Below are 19560 nucleotides of genomic sequence, written 5' to 3' on the forward strand. Positions count from 1 at the left end.
ACAGCTACTGAGCCTGCGCTCTAGAGCCCGTGAGCCACAACTACTGAGCCCACGTGCCACAACGACTGAAGCCTGCGTGCCTAGAGCCCGTGCTCCACAAGAGAAGCCATTGCACGCAATGAGAAGCCCGCGCACCGCAACAAAGAGTAGCCCCCGCTCGACGCAACTGGAGAAAGCCCGTGCGCAGCAATGAAGACCCAACACAGCCAAAAATAAATAAATAAAATAAATAAATAAATTTATTTTTTAAAAAAAGGGTTTAAATTACATTTTAAACTTTTCATTATGTAGAGAGAATAGTAAAACAGTCTCCACATTTTCATCAGTTTCAACAATTATCAGTATTCCTTTTTTGTCTTCACCCAATAGCTTTTAAAAAAACCAACCAAACAAAAAAATCTCAGATCATTTAACCCATAAATATTTCATGTTAAGTACTTCACATATGTATTTCTGAGGATAAGGACTTTTAAAAACTCCCACAATACTATGACACCAACGTAAATGACACTAATTCGTTAATACCACCTAATATCCAATTTCCCTGATCGTCTCAAAATATCTTTTTACATTTGATTTGTTCAAGCCAAGATCTACACACATTGCACTTGGTCAAACATCCCTCAAATCCATAACAGTTCCCCATCACCCTTCCCTCACTTTTTTTTTCTTCCTCCATGCCATTTATTTTTTGAAGAAACTGGTTCATTTGTTTTGTAGAATTTCCTACCCACATCTGGATTGAGCTGATTGCTTCCTGACAGGCTCATTTAACTTGTCCTCTAGCTTTCATATTTCCTGTAAACTGGTAGTTACATCTACAAGCTTAATAAATATAGATTAAACTATTTGGGATAGCATATTTCACAGGAAGATACCATGTATTTCCTACTGTATACCTCAGGAGGCAAGTGATACCATATTTTCATTTTTAAGATCAGTAGGTTGGGTAGAGTTGAGGTGTTATCAGCTTACTCCACTCATCATAAACTTTACTATTAACCTTTTCACCTTATTTGCTTTCGTAGCAACCACTGATAATTACTGCTTAGATCAAGGTTTCTCAATCTCGGCACCATTGACATTTTGGGCCAGATAATTCTTTGTTGTGGAGAGCTGTCTTGTCCACTGTAGGATATTTAACAGCATCCATGGTCTTCACCCACTTGATGCCAGTAGAGCACCCCCCCTCCCAGTTGTGACAATCAAAAATATATCCAGATGTGTCCCCTGGGGGGCAAAATCACTCCCAGTTGAAAACCATAGGTCTTGATCCACTATTTCATAAGGGGTTGCAAAATGGTTATTTTTCTAATTCAATAATTTCCTTTGCATTTATTAACTGTGATTTTTCTATAGAGAACAAAGTTCTCTTATCATTATTATTAAATTACTCTGAACCATGGTTACAGGACAGGAAAAAGAAATGCTTGATTCATTCTCTTCATCAATTTTCAGAGTAATGAGTCACTGTCTTAGCAACCTTTGGAGTGACCAATTAAGTTCTTTTTTTAAAGAGACCATTAAAAACTGATGATTTCTGTGTACTTGATACACTTCAATATACTGAGTCTCTTAAATATGTGTATACATATTTAAGAGACTCAGTATACTGGGTCTCAAATTGTCCTGTCTTTGGCCAATGGAAACCCCTTCAAACTGGCTATGTCATTCTGATATGACCCCAGTAGTCTTTGATTGCTTCTTCACTTCCAGGAATAACAATATGTTCCAGGCTTGTCTTGCTGTTTCCCATCTCAGTTGTGCCTAACACCTCCTCTCCTAAAGAATCCTAGTATTTAGAGATCACACTCTGAGTGCTAGGGGTATGAATTGCCGCTGGATTGTGATTGTTTCTAGGCCTTTTTAGTGCCCAGAGATAGGAATCAATTTTTTCTTTAAAAATAAAATTCATCATAAGTTCATACTGGTATTTCTAACTCAAGTAAAGATTTGAGGGTTTTAATTTAATTTACTTTATATTTGTATCCTCTTTTCTTAGGCTTAAAAATCGTATTTTCTAATGCATTCACATAATTGCTTATTTGCATTATCCTACAATTATTACCAACAATAAGATAAAGAGTATAGTTTAACTATGTTCAATGTGCTAACTTCTAAAAAAGCTGAATTTGGACTTCCCTGGTGGCGCAGTGGTCCACCTGCCAGTGCAGGGGACATAGGTTCGAGCCCTGGTCCAGGAAGATCCCACATGCCACAGAGCAACTAAGCCTGTGAGCCACAATTACTGAAGCCCGTGCACCTAGAGCCCGTGCTTCTCAACAAGAGAAGCCACCGCAATGAGAAGCCCACGGACCACAATGAAGAGCAGCCCCTGCTTGCCGCAATTAGAGAAAGCCCGCACGCAGCAACTAGAGAAAGCTCGCACGCAGCAACGAATACCCAACGCAGCCAAAAATAAAAAATATAAATAAATAAATAAATTTGTAAAAAAAAAAAAAAGATTTACTCTCTTAAAATAAATAAATAAATAAATAAATAAATAAATAAATAAGCTTAATTTAACAAAAATGTTTTTCTCTCAGATTTTTTAAGTCTTTGGAAAAAACAAAAAACTAAATTTCTCTTAAAAATATATATTTGAAATGATAAGTGCTTGCTAAAATTATTCTATATTTCTTGTTAAAATTTCTCCAGTCCCTTTTAGAACTGTTCCAAAATACAGTAAGTACTCAACTACTTGATTGCAAAGTGATGGTCGTATTGTTAAATATATTTTTCCCTATCAACACAATGAATACAGTATGGCTGATAATGAAATGTGTCATATATAAAAAGTGTGTATGATTATTGGTAGGGTATGTGTACACACAACTATTTTTACCATATAGGAGTAAACATTTTAATTTACTCAGAGCAACAAATAAAATTTTATAGTATCAAGTCAAAGAAGGGGACCAGAATATAGTAAATGTTGTTAGGTGTTAGAAAAGCCAAAACCTACCTATCACTCATAATTTTATGTCTCGTTTCTCTTTTATATTATCTACAATAAAAAACAATACCGGCATAATGAAAGCATGCAAACATTTGCTTTTGGGTATCCCAAATTAATTAAATAATTACATTTAAAAAGAAGCTGTGAAAAACTGAAGATGAACTAGGACTAAAATGAATTTAGATTCAAGTTGAGTCAGTGGTACTAGTGAAAACTGCTCCCTTGGGTAAGCAGTTATCACAGGGGATATGCAACTTTCCTATTCTAAAAATCAGGAAGTTGGGCTAGTACTAGGGGGGGAAAAAAAAAAAGCATCTGAATTAGTTGGCAACATCTAAAAGATATTTAACACAAAAATTTGAATATAAAATTTAAGAAAGAAAATTTATTTTTCAAGTCTGAGTCAGCTTTTGCACTTCAGTAATAGGCTGGAGCTAAAAACAATTGGCTATGCTCTTCATGACTGGACACTCAGCCACATTTCCCAGACCCATCCTTATCACTGGCCTGCCTCACTCATTTTATTTGCCTTACCTCACTGGCCAATGGGCATTTAAGTCTGTATCACAAGTTAAATCTATAACCAATACTGTGCTTGAGAACACCCTACCCTTTAGAACAGGTTCACTTTTTCTTTTTCTTCTGTACTATACATTGGTTTCTACTACCAAAAAACACTGGTTTATAAACTTTCTTTCACCATCTAACATTCTATCCCTCATGCAACATCAATACTGCTCAGAATATAGGAAGAAAGGCAGAAGTACCATCAAGCAAGTTTTACCTGTGAATTTGATCTTGCCTGCTTGATCGTACTGGAGCCAGACCATCGATTTCATCAAAGAAAATAATTGATGGGCGCATCTGATAGGCCTAGGAAGCAAGTCCAGTGATTGCATGTTATCATGAAAAACTTCAAATACATAAACTTAATATAAACCATTTTAATTCATTTTCATTCCTACTTGCTTATAAGAAGTTTTTAAAAATATAAACTCAAGAACTATGTTTTAATGATTCAGACATAATAAATTATAACAGCATACAATTTAAGTTTATTTGCATTTTTAGCTGGAAACATTCAATATACTCCACTGGTTCTAACCTTCAGATTTCATACAGCTACAATTATTGGGACACAAAAAATATCTACTAACGACCAACTGTCGAAACAAGACAAAGAATAGAAGACAGTGACATAGGTTTCCTCCATGTCAGGATGAAAAAAACATTTAATAAGATGCCATAGTTTAAAATCTATTTCAGTAAAGTTAAAATAAAAAAACCTCAGTGAATTCTACAAAGAGATATAAAAGCATTTGCAACAATATGCCTCAGTAGCTAAGAATGTTATTATCTCACAACTTACTGTCAATACAATTGGGATATGAAACTGAAAGCCACTCTAGGGCAGAGCTAATCTTCAGCTCATATACTGAAACATAACTCACTACTGTCGTCTCTTTTAAGTGTGAGACTACCACTCTGTCTCTAGTCTTTAGATATGAGACCTAAGACTCCAAAGAACTTAGACCCAATTATTCCTTCCTCTTTTTACTATAAAACTGTTCATCATATGTCGGTGTAATCATGACATGACAAAGGAAAACAATCTAGGAAGAGTATATATTTGGTATAATTATTATGAGTTTATTTCTATGAAAAGTAATTAAATGCAAGGTTTATCCAATCCTTATACTTAATCTACACTGATTACAGATCTATATAGGTAAATTTTAATATCATACCTGATCAAATAGCAATCGCAGCTGTCTTTCAGATTCTCCTACCCACTTACTCAGACAATCAGCACCTTTCCTCATGAAAAATGCTACTCTTTTATGCCCTTGACTGCATTCATTGGCAAGTGCTCTAGCAACCAGAGTTTTTCCAGTTCCAGGTGGACCATAAAACAAACAACCTCTGTAAAAGAATAAGTATTATTTTAGTACTACACTGAAAAATAGACCAAACAAAAAATTAGAAACCAATTTCATGAATACATTTAATGAATAAGAATGTAATTAAGACAAGTGAAATATCATTTCAATCCACAAAGCACAACTTAAAACCCAGGAATTAATATTCATATTATAAAATTAATATTGAAACTAAATAAAACCCTTTATGTGAAACATATTTTCTTTCATTCATTCATCATGCTCATCATATTATCTTATCTTGCATAAAAGTTATGATTGAAAAGACCTGTTTAATTTTATAACATATCAGGGGAAAGAATAGCAGATTTCATGTATAATCTTTGGTCTGAGCACCAGTAACATAACAGCAAAAGTTTTGCAAGAAAACAGTGGGAATGAACACGAGAGAAAATAAGATAAAAGAAGAGAGAATTTGAAGTAGTGGCTGGGTAACAGGGACTAGGACAACACAAAGAATTCAAGATAATTTTTGGTGACATCACTGCACTGTCATAGGGTAATGTACAGCTTTTTCACATATTTCCAAAGTTATTCACTGTTCTCAGGACAGAATTCTGAGAAAATGGGTTATATTCATAATCTTAGTAGAAATGATCATCAAATAACTGCTCTTGAAAAGAAAAGTTAAGATCCCAGAAAAACAGAAATGACAAAATAAGAATGGCAAAAAAAAAAAAAAAAATCACAAGTGATGGATAAAATCTATTCAGAGTCAAGAAAAAAATAAGGGAATTCCCTGGCAGTCCAGTGGTTAGGACTTGGTGCTTGCACTGCCAGCGCGCGGGTTTAATTCCTGCTCGGGGAACTAGTATCCCGCAAGCCGCGCATCGCAGCCAAAAGAAAAAGAAAAATAATAAGAAACGAACATAATCAAATGCAGATGGTAAAAAAACAAAGCAATTGTTAAGAAAACAATCAGACAAGTAAGTGAAGTAAACCAGTGATTTCAATGTACAAAAGTCAAGACAGAAACAGATTTTTAAAAATATATCTATTTTTAAAAATATATCTCACAGTAATCTTATTTGTGAGATGGTATCTTAAAGAAAAAACTTAATGATTCCCATAAAGAGGAAGCAATGAGATGTTCATGATATTGACATCTGTGATAACAAAAACAGGAGAAAACAAAATAGCCAGAAATAGCAGAATCAATTAAATAAAATGTGATACATCCACAAAATGGAATATTATTCAGCCATTAAAATGGAAAGAGAACATACCATATGAAAATAGTTTAACATAGTCATATATTGATTTTTTATGAGCAGAAATGTAAGAAAGGGGAAATGTAAGGAAGGGGAAATGAAGAGAAAAAATTGAAGGAATCTGTTGTTTAATTTTTTTACTTTAATTTTTAAAATTCAAGTATAGCGGATATAAAATATTAACTAAGTTACAGGCATACAATATAGTAATTCACAATTTTTTTTAATATAAATTTATTTATTTATTTATGGCTGTGTTGGGTCTTCGTTTCTGTGCAAGGGCTTTCTCTAGTTGCGGCAAGCGTGGGCCACTCTTCATCGCGGTGCGCGGGCCTCTATCGCGGCCTCTCTTGTTGTGGAGCACAGGCTCCAGACGCGCAGGCTCAGTAGTTGTGGCACACGGGCTTAGTTGCTCCGTGGCACGTGGGATCTTCCCAGACCAGGGCTCGAACCCCTGTCCCCTGCATTGGCAGGCAGACTCCCAACCACTGCGCCACCAGGGAAGCCCCAGTAATTCACAATTTTTAAAGGTTATATTCCATTTATAGTATTTATAAAATATGTGCTCTATTCCCTATGTTGTACAATATATCCTTGTAGCTTATTTTATACCTAATAGTTTGTACCTCTTAAGCCCCTACCTCTATATTGCCCCTCCCCAATTCCCTCTCCCCACTGGCAAGCATTAGTTTGTCCTCCATATCTGTGAGTCTGCTTCTTTTTTCTTATATTCACTAGTTTATTGTACTTTTGTATTCCACAAATAAGTGATATCATACAGTATCTGCCTTCCTCTGTCTGACTTATTTCACTCAGCATAATGCCCTCCAAGTCCATCAGTGTTGCTGCAAATGGCAAAATTTCATTCTTTTTCTATGGCTGAGTAGTATTCCATTGTGTATATACATACCACATCTTCTTTATCCATTCATCTGCTGATGGACACTTAGGTTGCTTCCATAACTTGGCAACTGTAAATAATGCTGCTATGAACATTGGGTTGCATGTGTCTTTTTGAATTAGTGTTTTTGTTTTTTTCGGATATATACCCAGGAGTGGAATTACTGGGGCATATGGTGGTAGTTCTATCTTTATTTTTTTGAGAAACCTTCATACTGTTTTCCACAGTAGTGTACCAATTTACACTCCCACCAACAATGTATGAGGGTTCCCTTTTCTACACATTTTCCCCACATTTGTTATTTGTGTTCTTCTTTGTTTAAAAAATTTATTTATTTATTTATTTTTGGCTGTGTTGGGTCTTTGTTGCTGCATGCAGGCTTTCTCTAGTTGCGGTGAGCGGGGGCTACTCTTTGTTGCGCTGCGTGGGCTTCTCACTACAGTGGCTTCTCACGTTGTGGAGTACAGGCTCTAGGCGCGTGGGCTTCGGTAGTTGTGGCTTGTGGGCTCTAGAGAGCAGGGTCAGTAGTTGTGGTGCGTGGGCTTAGTTGCTCCATGGCATGTGGAATCTTCCCGGACCAGGGCTCGAACCCATGTCCCCTGCATTGGCAGGTGGATTCTTAACCACTGTGCCACCAGGGAAGCCGTATTTGTGTTCTTTTTGATAACAGCCATTCTGACAGGTGTGAGGTGATATCTCATTGTGGTTTTGATTTGCATTTCCCTGATGATTAATGATGCTGAGCATCTTTTCAACTGCCTGTTGGCCATCTGCATGCCCCCTTTGGAAAAACACCTATTCAGTTCTTTTGCCCATGTTTTAATCAGGTTGTTTGTTTTTTAATGTTGAGCTGTATGAGCTGTTTATATATGTTGGATATTTACCCCTTATCAGTCAGTCATATCATTTGCAAATATTTTCTCCCATATGTTGTCTTTTTGTTTTGTCAATGGTTTCCTTTGCTGTGCAAAACCTTTTAATATAACTAGGTCCCATTTGTTTATTTTGCTTTTATTTCCTTTGTTTTAGGAAACAGATTCAAAAAAATATTGCTATGATTTATGTTAAAGTGTACTGCCTATGTTTTCCTCTAGGAGTTTTATGGTTTTTGGTCTTACATTTAGGTTTTTAGTCTATTTTGAGTTTATTTTTGTATATGATTTTAGAGAATGCTCTAATTTGTTGTTTCTTTTAAAATTCACTAAATCAGTTTTTTTTTTGGCCACAACCCACGGCTTGTGGGATCTTAGCTCTCTGACCAAGGATTAAACCCGGGCCCCCAGCAGTGAGAGCTCGGACTGCCAGGGAATTCCCTAAAATTCACTAAATCACTTTAACTAGGTACTTTCAACATTTCCTGTAAGAAGTAGATTCTATTATTTAATATTCGTATCTTTTAGATTTAAAAAATTTTTTTGGAATTCACTCAATGTTTAACTGTAATTGATTTATGGTACATAACTTTTATAATGGAAAAGGGGAAAAGCCTACTAATTTTAAAAAGTTTACTTAGGGACTTCCCTGGTGGTGCAGTGGTGAAGAATCCGCCTGCCAATGCAGGGGACACGGGTTCGAGCCCTGGTCTGGGAAGATCCCACGTGCCATGGAGCAACTAAGCCCATGCACCACCACTACTGACCCTGCGCTCTAGAGCCCGCACGCCTAGAGCCCGTGCTCCGCCCCAAGAGACGCTACCGCAGTGAGAAGCCCACACACTGCAACGAAGAGTAGCCCCTGCTTGCTGCAACTAGAGAAAGCCCACGCACAGCACGTAGCAATGAAGACCCAATGCAGCCAAAAATAAATAAATTAATTAATTAAAGAAAAAAGTTTACTTAAATCAATGTTTCCATAGAGGCTGATTCAGGGAGAAAAATTATATAAGGAAAAGGAAATCAGGGACTTCCCTGGTGGCACAGTGGTCAAGAATCCACCTGCCAATGCAGGGGACACGGGTTCGAGCCCTGGTCCGGGAAGATCCCACATGTCACGGAGCAACTAAGCCCATGCGCCACAACTAAAAAAAAAAATTCCATACACAAGAAAATAAAAGGAAAAGGAAACCAGGAGCTAGGGTTTAAAAACTGGTTGATAAGTAAGGTATAAAAACTAGAAGAAAAAGGAAGGGGATAAAAAAGTATGGTGATATAAAAAGTTCAGGAGTGGACTTCCAGTTAAACATGACAGACTGACCACATGGTTTTATCTGTGCTCTCTCCATTAATTCTGCTAAAGCACATAAAACAAAGTGAACAACAAAAAGAGATGATAATACTTGAGACGCCCCAACAAAATTTTGCAAGTTAGAATGCAGATGACATTAGAGACCTGAAAAAGCTAAAAATCTAAAGAAGCACCCAAAAGGAAAGCTAATTTGCAAAACCCCTTTCACAATTTAGAGGCAATTTATCTCAAGGCAGGAGTGAGGGGTGGGGGTGAAAACAGGATGAAGGAAAATATTATTAAAGAACAGTGAGACCACCCTGATCTCCCTTTTCCCTACCCTGTGCAGGCAGCTTGCTTGGATGGTTTACTTTCTAGTAGAGGACAAGATGAGCTGCTGCAGGAATTAAGTGTAAAACGTCATACTTAATGGTGGAGACTCCTAACCTGTGCTCAGGTCTACTGCTAAAATGCTGGCAGCCAGGCCATCAGACAGAAAACTGAAAGATTCATCTCTTGGTGGGCGGATGGAGGGAACCCTCCTAGATATAGACTTTGAGAACTTCTGGTAGAAGAAACATCCCCACCAATCACCCTAAGGAGAGGCCTACAAGTTAAGCCCAACTAGCAAGCTTTAAAAATATGCTTCACTCTTAAACATCAACAGAGAGCTAAGGGTTACTAGAGACTTAAGGAAAGCCTCTAACATCAAGACAAACCAAAATCAGAGAAAAAAGGTAAGAAAAGCAGATTAATCTAGAAAGTCTAACGCTAAACTGATATGAAAGGGAAGAGGAAAAACTGGAGTGAAAAAATTACAAAAGAAGTAAAAAAAAAAAAAAAAAAAATTTCCCAGAAATCAAAGCCATGTTTTCAGATCACAAAGGTACAGCACAACAAACGGGGGTGTGTGGGGGAGGAACATCAACAGAGTGTTGGTTACATGACCATTCTCAAAAATAAAATAAATAAAAATAATCTCCCATGCACTCTTTTCCTCAGGCTATTCCTAGAATGTGCTCTACCAAAACACAGCTATAAACCAAGAAGGTCTTAGTTGAATCCAGGAAGCTAGGAACCCAGCACCGCGAGAAACACAAAGGAAATCCCATGAAGATGGTAATGGGAAATCCCAAGACTTAGTTGTGCTACAAGACTAAACAGCAACCAGTCCAGACAGAAGCAGAAGAACAAAGGCTCCAGGAAGATGTTTCTAGAAAAGTAAGGAGGAGCCAATAATCACCTGATATCTTTATACTGAGAAGAGCTTTACAGCTCTAGCAATAACTCTGTGGGTGAAAGGATAAGTATATATAAAACTAAGTACTGGGCTTCCCTGGTGGTGCAGTGGTTGAGAATCTGCCTGCCAATGCAGGGGACACGGGTTCGAGCCCTGTTCTGGGAAGATCGCACATGCCGCGGAGCAACTAGGCCCGTGAGCCACAACTACTGAGCCTGCGCGTTTGGAGCCTGCGCTCCCAACAAGAGAGGCCGCGACAGTGAGAGGCCCGCGCACCGCGATGAAGAGTGGGCCCCGCTTGCCGCAACTAGAGAAAGCCCTTGCACAGAAACGAAGACCCAACACAGCCAAAAAAAAAACAAAAAAAACTAAGTACCAAGCCCCTACCTCCCCGCCGGCAAAACGGCAAATATTAAAGTTGGTGGGGAGAGGAGAGATGTAAAAGAGGAAATGCAGTTATACAATACATGGCTCAACTGCAAGACACAGTCATAAAGGAAACAGTGAAAATCAAGTTTATCTATATATAAAGAAACTACTGGAAATATTAAAGGGGGAAAAATGTGTATGTGTGGAGGGTGGGGAAAGTAAGAGTCAAATAGTCATTGTTCACAGAAGTCTATATATTATGTCTAAAATAGAAAAAACAGAGAAGGGACTACTACCATTATTTCTTTGTAAAACTTATAGTACTATTTAACCTTTAAAATTATGTACATATAATCAACTACACTTCATTATAAAATAAAATAAAGAATATATTAAAAATTACATACATGTATTACTTTGACATAAATTTACAACTAAATTACAAAACTGAAAGAAAAAAAGTAAAGAGTATGTATGAGAGGAATTCTACTAAATGTATGAAAAGCCATGGAAAACGATTTTTTTTTTTAATGGAGAATCAATTTTGAAACCATTTTTCATGTTAAACATTAAGAAAGTAAAAATAGGGGCTTCCCAGGTGGCGCAGTGGTTGAGAGTCTGCCTGCCAATGCAGGGGACATGGGTTCAAGCCCTGGTCTGGGAAGATCCCACATGCCGCGGAGCGGCTGGGCCCGTGGGCCGCAATTACTGAGCCTGCGCGTCTGGAGCCTGTGCTCCGCAACAGGAGAGGCCGCGATAGTGAGAGGCCCGTGCACCGCGATGAAGAGTGGCCCCCGCTTGCCACAACTGGAGAAAGGCCTCGCACAGAAACGGAGACCCAACGCAGCCATAAATAAATAAATAAATAAAATTAAAAAAAAAAAAAAAAAAAGAAAGTAAAAATATTCGAAACACCCAGGATGTTGCAGGGCAAGTATAACAAATTACTGTAGACCTGAAAATTTTCAACAGAGAAGCATTATCTTTCTGGACATAGCATAGCTCAGATTTTGGCTAAAATAAAATGTATAATTAAATTACCTTGGAGGTTGAATTTTGAATTTTTCAAAGACTTCTGGATAAAGTAATGGAAACACCACCATCTCTTTTAGAGCTGCAATATGATTAGACAAGCCACCAACACTATCAAATCGCACCTGGTAATGGAAGGGAAACATTGACGTTTTTAAATTTGGAATCAAAATTAAAATCTTACTCCATTCCCAAACTACCCAAGCCACACACAGTCAACTGAGTAACAGTATCTTAGTTGTGGCCTAAAGATTAAAAAAAGAAAGAAAAGACTCTATAAAGATTAAAATTTGATAAAACAATTGATTTCTTTTTTAACTTTAAACTGAAACAAAAAATAATACATTTCAGACTGTACTCACTGAAGAATCTAGTTGCATTGGATCAACATCAGCAAGGCTTCCTCCAACTTTCATTCGATCTTTATAAATTCCTTTTAATTCATCTTTCCGAAAATTTAGTGGGAGGCACCTATTTTAAAAAGATTTAAAAAAAGCCCCATTCATCAACCCACCTTCCTTCCCCAAATTCCATGTTAGAATATAGACATTTTTCTTAAGAATTTAAAAAATTTCAAATGGGGAAATCATGAGATTATGTGTTTCAAGTTCCTCATTTTCTTTAGAGGTTGAGAACTTAAGTGTTAGAAATATTTATATCTGAACCTTTATTATTAAAGATGTACAATCAAATGAAAATACCAGTTTTCAAGATACCACAGCAACATAAAGTAATTCATGGTTGAGAATTCAGAAAGTATCAATATACATTATAATAATCTTGTCTGACCTACAGAGAGTTTACCATTTGCCAAACACTGTTTTAGTTTAGGTGCTTTACATGTATAAATTCATTAAATCCTCACAATATTCTTATGAAGCAGGTATTATTATTTCCCCAATTTTAAAAGAAAACCGAGGCACAGAAAGGTTAACTGTAATGCCCAAGATCACGCAACTAGTAAGTGGCAAATCTAGGAATCACATACAAGCAGCATGTCTCCAGACCTGCAACAACTCTGCTACTGTACCTCTCAGCAAAATACTCATAGTCCACCAGCACCTGGATCCATGTCAATCCTTTCAAGCAAGAATGAATCACTACTTTCCTAATTACTTTCAAAAACAGTTACGGTAGGTTACAAAAAATATACCTAGAAAAACCTGCTTGTTTTATAGCTGGAAGAATGAAAACACTTACGTTAAAAGTTAAGATACTTGTACCAGAATGCCTAAGCAAAAAATGCCTGCTGCAACTGAACACAAGTAAAAGCACACCATGCTCACCCCAAGTGACAATTCTTGCTAGTCTCAAACTCCACGAGGAATTTATACTGCGAAGTCTAAGATGGAAAAGTTTTCAGTTGTGGCTTTTAAAAAGATATTTCTTAAACAATTCTTAATAGAACTGCATGATAATAAAAACCATAGGATTGGGACTTCCCTGGTGGCGCAGTGGATGGGACTCCGTGCTCCCAATGCAGGGGGCCTGGGTTCGATCGCTGGTCAGGGAACTAGATCCCACATGCATGCCGCAACTAAGAGTTCACATGTCACAACTAAGGAGCCCGTAAGCCACAACTAAGGAGCCAACGTGCAGCAACTAAGGAGCCGGCGAGCCGCAACTAAGGAGCCCGCCTGCCACAGCTAAGACCCAGGGCAACCAAATTAATAAATTAAAAAAAAAAAGCCATAAGGTTAGATGCACATTTTTATGAAATGAAGACAAAGTACATAGCTTCTGAATGATCTCATTGCTGTCCAATAGAAATGAAATGCAAGCCAAAAATGTAATTTAAAATTTTCTATTAACTGCACTAAACAAAAAGTAAAAGTAATTTTAATAATGTATTTTATATATCCCAATATATCCAAAATATTATCATTTCATCATGCAAAATCAATATTTAAAAAACTAAGGTATTGGACTTCCCTGGTGGTGCAGTGGTTAAGAATCCGCCTGCCAATGCAGAGGACACGGGTTCGAGCCCTGGTCCGGGAAGATGCCACATGCCGCAGAGCAACTAAGCCTGTGTGCCACAACTACTGAGCCTGTGCTCTAGAGCCCACGAGCCACAACTACTGAGCCTGCGTGCCACAACTACTGAAGCCCACGGGCCTAGAGCCCGTGCTCCGCAACAAGAGAAGCCACCGCAATGAGAAGCTCACACACCACAACGAAGAGTAGCCCCCACTCACCGCAACTAGAGAAAGCCCACGCGCAGCAACAAAGACCCAAGGCAGCCAAAAATAAATAAATAAATAAATAAATAAATAAATAAAGGTATTTTACATTCTCTTTTTTGTACTAAGTCTTTGAAATCCAAGAGTGCATTTTTTACAAAAACTGATAGTATGTCTCAATTCAGATGAGCTACATTTGAAGTGCTCAATAGCTGCATGTGGCTAGCAGCCACCATACTGAATGGGGCAGAGCTAACATGATAAAAAAAAAAAAAGCGTAGAACTTAGGATACAAAGAATGACTGGTTTGCATGCCCCTTCAATTATTATGTCCCAATTGCTTTAACAAGCATTGTCTTCTACCCTAAGAATATTATATTAGAATCCAGGCACTGCATTTTTCATTTACCCACCCATGTTCGTAAAATGGGAATAATCCTTGCCCTGTTTCTATAATTATTGTGAAAATCAAATGAGTTGATTTATTACATGTGAACTTACACTACGAGGAGTGTGAAATGAGTTAACCTTTCAATTTTCCTTAAGAGTTCTATAATAAGAATTTATTATCATTATACATGGAAAAAATATATTTTCAATGAAAAAAAACAGTTATTTCCTCAAGTCAGTGCTTACCAAGCACCATTTTGGTTTTACAAGAAAACATATGTTCTAACCTTAGTTTCAACAGCAGATATTTCAAACAAGATGGCATTCCGGTTTATATATTAACCTGGCATATAATTTTTTAATTCAGCCAAGCTGCACCTATTCCCAAATTATTCATCTTTCTTTCCACTTCAAAAAAAAAAAAGCTGGTAGCTTTAAGGGAATCAACATGCACTAACCTGTTGATAGCTCTATTGCGGCTCCTTTTTCTTCGCCTCTCAAAGTGTTGTTCATCTTCAGAAGAGGAAGATGAAGTAGAGTCACTACTGTGGATTGCATGCCTTCGCCTAAAGTAAAGAGGAAAACTGAAATCATGATGGAGGAAGGCAGGAGAAAAAGGGCATCTTACGGGATGCAAACATTAGAAATACCTAATAATCCAAAAATGTTTATCATAAAATTAATACATTTGCTGAATCAATGAAGTAAGCTTTGTTGGTTGCATCTTTTGAAGGGAATAAAAGACTTAGACAACTGAAAAGGGAAAAAAAAATAGGAGGCTGTGGTAGAGCTGACAATCAAATGTTCATTAAGACAAAACATGGTCCAGGCAGGGTGACTTCTTATTCTTAGTCTTAATATAAATCAGTTACCCTCAAAGAGAAAGGCGGGATAAAGAGGGTTTTAGAATCTTTGTGACTGTAATTTTAGAAAGTATTTTCAACATTATACTACATATAATTTACACCTGGAAGGGAATCACCTATTTTGAAATATCAAACAACCTTAAAAGGAGAACAAGAGAATTTTTATGTAAACCAAAGGGGATCAAGAAGGGTTAAAAAATGCTAAGAAACTGTGAGAAATTAGATGGTCTTTTATCTATAGTATATCCTCAACTCTATAAATTCACAACTGCCATTTAATAGTTGTGTAAATGTGGATGAGTTACTCAACCCACATAAGCCTCAATTTTCCCACTTTAAAAAAAAAAAAAAAAAAGGACTTCCCTGGTGGCACAGTGGTTAAGAATCCACCTGCCAATACAGGGGACACGGGTTCGAGCCCTGGCCCGGGAAGATCCCACATGCCGTGGAGCAACTAAGCCCGTGCGCCACAACTACTGAGCCTGCGCTCTAGAGGCCGGGAGCCACAACCACTGAAGCCCACGCGCCTAGAGCCTGTGCTCCGCAACAAGAGCAGCCACCGCAATGAGAAGCCCGCGCACCGCAACAAAGAGTAGCCCCCACTCGCCGCAACTAGAGAAAGCCCGTACGCAGCAACGAAGACCCAATACAGCCAAAAATAAATAAATAAATAAATTTTTAAAAAAAGATAAAAATAATCAAAATCTTAGGCTGGTTGGTAGTATCGAATACAATGCTGATATATGTGGAATCTAGAAAAATGGTACAGATGAACCTGTTTGCAAGTCAGAAATAGAGACACAGGTGTAGAGAACAAACTTATGGACACCAAGGGGGAAAAATGGCAGGTGGGGTGGTGGTGGTGGGATGAATTGGGAGATTGGGATTGACATATATACACTAATATGTATAAAATAGAAACTAACAAGAACCTGCTGTATAAAAAATAAATAAAATTCAAAAATTCAAAAAAAAAATACAATGCTGAGTGCTGCAAATACTCAAAAAGTTTTAAAATCACTTCTGCCTTTGGACAGTTGCAAAAGACCCACAGAATAAAAACAGAATCTGGCTGGGAAAACCTTTAATCATTCTACTGGCTCAGGGTCTAGAGCATTTCCTGAGTCAGAGTACAATGGTTAAGTAGGTATGTCCAAAAATATAAAAGGTTCACAATCTATTATCTGCAAAATTGAGGTCCAGAATCTTATACTTAAAAAAAACCTCTGAAAACAACTTTTTCCATTATTCACTTAGCAGCAAAACATGACCTGAAATGTCATAAAGGCAGTTCAAAATCTGTTTGTCCTGCTTACTATGATTATTCATACATTTTGCTATAAAATTAATATATCTGACTATACGGTGCTGGCCCAGACACACCTACAAATGTTAATATTGCACATTATATATGTTGTATGTTTTCTTTGTAAATGCCCCCCCAAATCTGAATTCTGAAATATAAAGCAGCCCCAGGGTTTTGATAAGGGGTTGTGGAAACACAGATATAAGTGAGAAAATAATCCTTCACCACCTACCCACTCAAACACGCCCAAAGACCATATTTGTGATCTGCCTGTAAAACCACTGAGTACAAGTCTGCAGTTTTATATGAAAGACTAACTTATTTAATACTACCATTAATATTATAAATAGAATCTTACTTATAATTATGTAATATATATAATTGTGTGTGAATTCAGTAGGTATTCACATAATTAAGACTAACAATTAATAAAAAGGACTAACATTTACTAAGTGTTTCTTGTACCAGGTGGTTGACATATTATCAAACTTAATCTTAATTAAAACTGGACAAGTACATATTAGTAGGCTCATTATACAGTCGGGGCCAACGTGGCTCATAGTTTAAAGAACTTGCTTAAAATATCAGAATTAGTCAATGATGGTATAATTCAAAACCTTTGTCTATTTAAAAAAAAAATCCACGTTCTGTACACTACCACACTGATGATCTCCAGTTGTTTATTTCATAAACCAATAAAGTTATAAGCAAACAACAAAACCTTGTGGACTGACAAAGTTTCCAACGTCTGATGTGCAAAGGAGGGATTATTTTTGAACATTATAGTTACAAACACATATAGAACTTAACATGTGCCAGATGCTATTTTAAACATTTTATAGGTATTAACTCACCTAATTTGCACAATACTATGAGATAGGTGCTACTGTCTCCATTCTACAGATCAAAAAACTAAAGCATGGAGAGGTTAAGTAACTTGGAAAAGGTCACTAATAAGTAAGTGGTAGAGCTGAACTCACAACCTAGGCAGTCCTAGTTCTTCAAAATTACTCTACACTGTAGAAAGGCCATTATTTCAGTTAAAAAAAAAAATTCTAAATACATATACCCACATTCACTTTTTCTTTTTTCCATTTTACTAATAACTTTTGAAAAGTTTGGCACAGACAGCACTGGACCAGCACTCTGAACCTAACCAGAGTGTCTAGAGTTGCCAGTTCTAGTTCCTTGACAACCAGTAACGTGTACTTTGTAATACCGGTGAAGCAATTGTGCTATTTATGTTACCTTCTTGTTTAAAGGGGCTAGGCTTGTTCCAGAAACTCCAAACTGAAGCTAAAGAGTAAACCTTAGATGACTAGAGGTTAGCAATCACAAGGAAGAAAGAAAATCCTACTTAAAGGCAGTATTTCTGAAGTTCTGCTATGTAAGTATGCCAAAGACCCTTCAAAAATCCTACATTGTGGCTGCAAGTTTCACTAAGAGCAATGTTCAAACAACTCTTTGGATGTGTGCTTTGTTTCCCTGCCTAAGTAGGATATAAATGATAAACGGAAGCTGGTCTCTTCAAGAAAAAGTAAAAAGACTAATAAGCCAAATGACTACAATTAAAGTTGTTAGAAGGAATGAGATGTTAACTCCACCATGATGAAGAAATTGGAAAAAAAAAAAAAAAAAGGTTTAAAGGGCTACATTCAAAAGATCAGGTAATAACAAGTGTTAGTAAAGGTGTAGAGAAATTGGAACTCTAGTACATTGCTTGTGGAAATGTAAAGTGCAGCAGCCATTTTGGAAAAACAATCTGGCAATTCCTCAAAACATTAAATATAGTTAGCATTTGATCTAGCAATTCCACTTTTAGGTATATACCCAAGAGAAATGAAGACATTTGTTCACACAAAAAGTTGTACATGAATGTTCATAATAGCATTACTCATAATAGCCAAAAAGTAAAATCAACCCAAATGTCCATCAACTAATAAAGGGATAAACAAAGTATAGTATACTTACACAATGGAATCTTATTTGGCAATAAAAAGGAATGAAGTACTAATACATCCTACAATGCGGATGAACCTTGAAAATGTTATACCAAGCAAAAGAAGCCAGTCACAAAGAATTCCACTTATATGAAATACCCAGAATCTATACGGACAGAAAGTAGAATAGTGGTAGGTTAGGGCTGGAAGGATTGGCGAGTGATAACTAAAGAGTACAGGGTTACATTTTTTTTTTTTTTTTTTGGTCACGCCGTGCACGTATGGGATCTCAGTTCCCTGGTCAGGGATGGAACCTGTGCCCCCTACATTGGGAGAGCAGAGCCTTAACCACTGGACCACCAGGGAAGTCCCCAGGGTTACTTTTTGAGGCAAGAAAAATGTTCTAAAATTGTGGTGGTTGGGATTTCCCTGGTGGTCCAGTGGGTAAGATTCCACTCTCCCAATGCAAGGGGCCCGGGTTTGACCCCTGGTAGGGGAACTAGATCCCGCATGCAGGCCGCAACTAAGAGTTCGCATGCCACAACTAAGAAGTCCACATGCTGCAAGTAAAAGATTCCACATGCTGCAACAAAGATCCTGTGTGCCACAACTAAGACCTGGTGCAGCCAAAATAAATAAATATTAAAAAAATAAAACAAAATTGTGGTGATAGTTGCACAACTCAGTGAATAAAAACCATTGAATTGTATACTTTAAATGGGCGAACTATATGGTATGTGAATTATATCACAATAAAGTTGTTATCAAAAAGAAAAAGTTTAAAGGGAGTTATCAAAACCAACACCAAGGTAATTAAGTCAAATAATGTGACTCACGGTACAGCTTAAATCTCTTGGTTCATAGTTTAAATGAGTCAGAATCCTCCACTAGTCCGAGATCCAAGGGCAGGAATTCTGACTTAAGTCATTTTTATATCCATAGTGCTTGGCACATAGTAGTACTCAAACATTTGTTAAATAATAGGAGGGGGAAAAAAATCCTATACCCAAGGAGCTATGCAATAACATGAGACACTCTCCATAGAGAAAGAGTATACCCT

The 19560-nt window shown here is 37.1% G+C and overlaps 1 protein-coding gene across 1 annotated transcript in view; it reads right to left on the reverse strand.

Annotated features, from left to right (window-relative positions):
- ATAD2 (ATPase family AAA domain containing 2) overlaps positions 1 to 19560 on the reverse strand; it is a 66006-nt gene that overhangs the window by 21329 nt on the left and 25117 nt on the right. The window contains exons 9-13 of the mRNA XM_061171336.1: positions 14847 to 14954; positions 12178 to 12286; positions 11825 to 11940; positions 4708 to 4882; positions 3744 to 3832 (exon numbers count right to left, since the gene is read on the reverse strand). Of these exons, the coding sequence (XP_061027319.1) occupies positions 3744 to 3832; positions 4708 to 4882; positions 11825 to 11940; positions 12178 to 12286; positions 14847 to 14954 (597 nt within the window). The remainder of the gene's footprint in view (positions 1 to 3743; positions 3833 to 4707; positions 4883 to 11824; positions 11941 to 12177; positions 12287 to 14846; positions 14955 to 19560) is intronic.

Source organism: Eubalaena glacialis, chromosome 17, assembly GCF_028564815.1.
Source record: "Eubalaena glacialis isolate mEubGla1 chromosome 17, mEubGla1.1.hap2.+ XY, whole genome shotgun sequence".
Classification (NCBI taxonomy): domain Eukaryota; kingdom Metazoa; phylum Chordata; class Mammalia; order Artiodactyla; family Balaenidae; genus Eubalaena; species Eubalaena glacialis.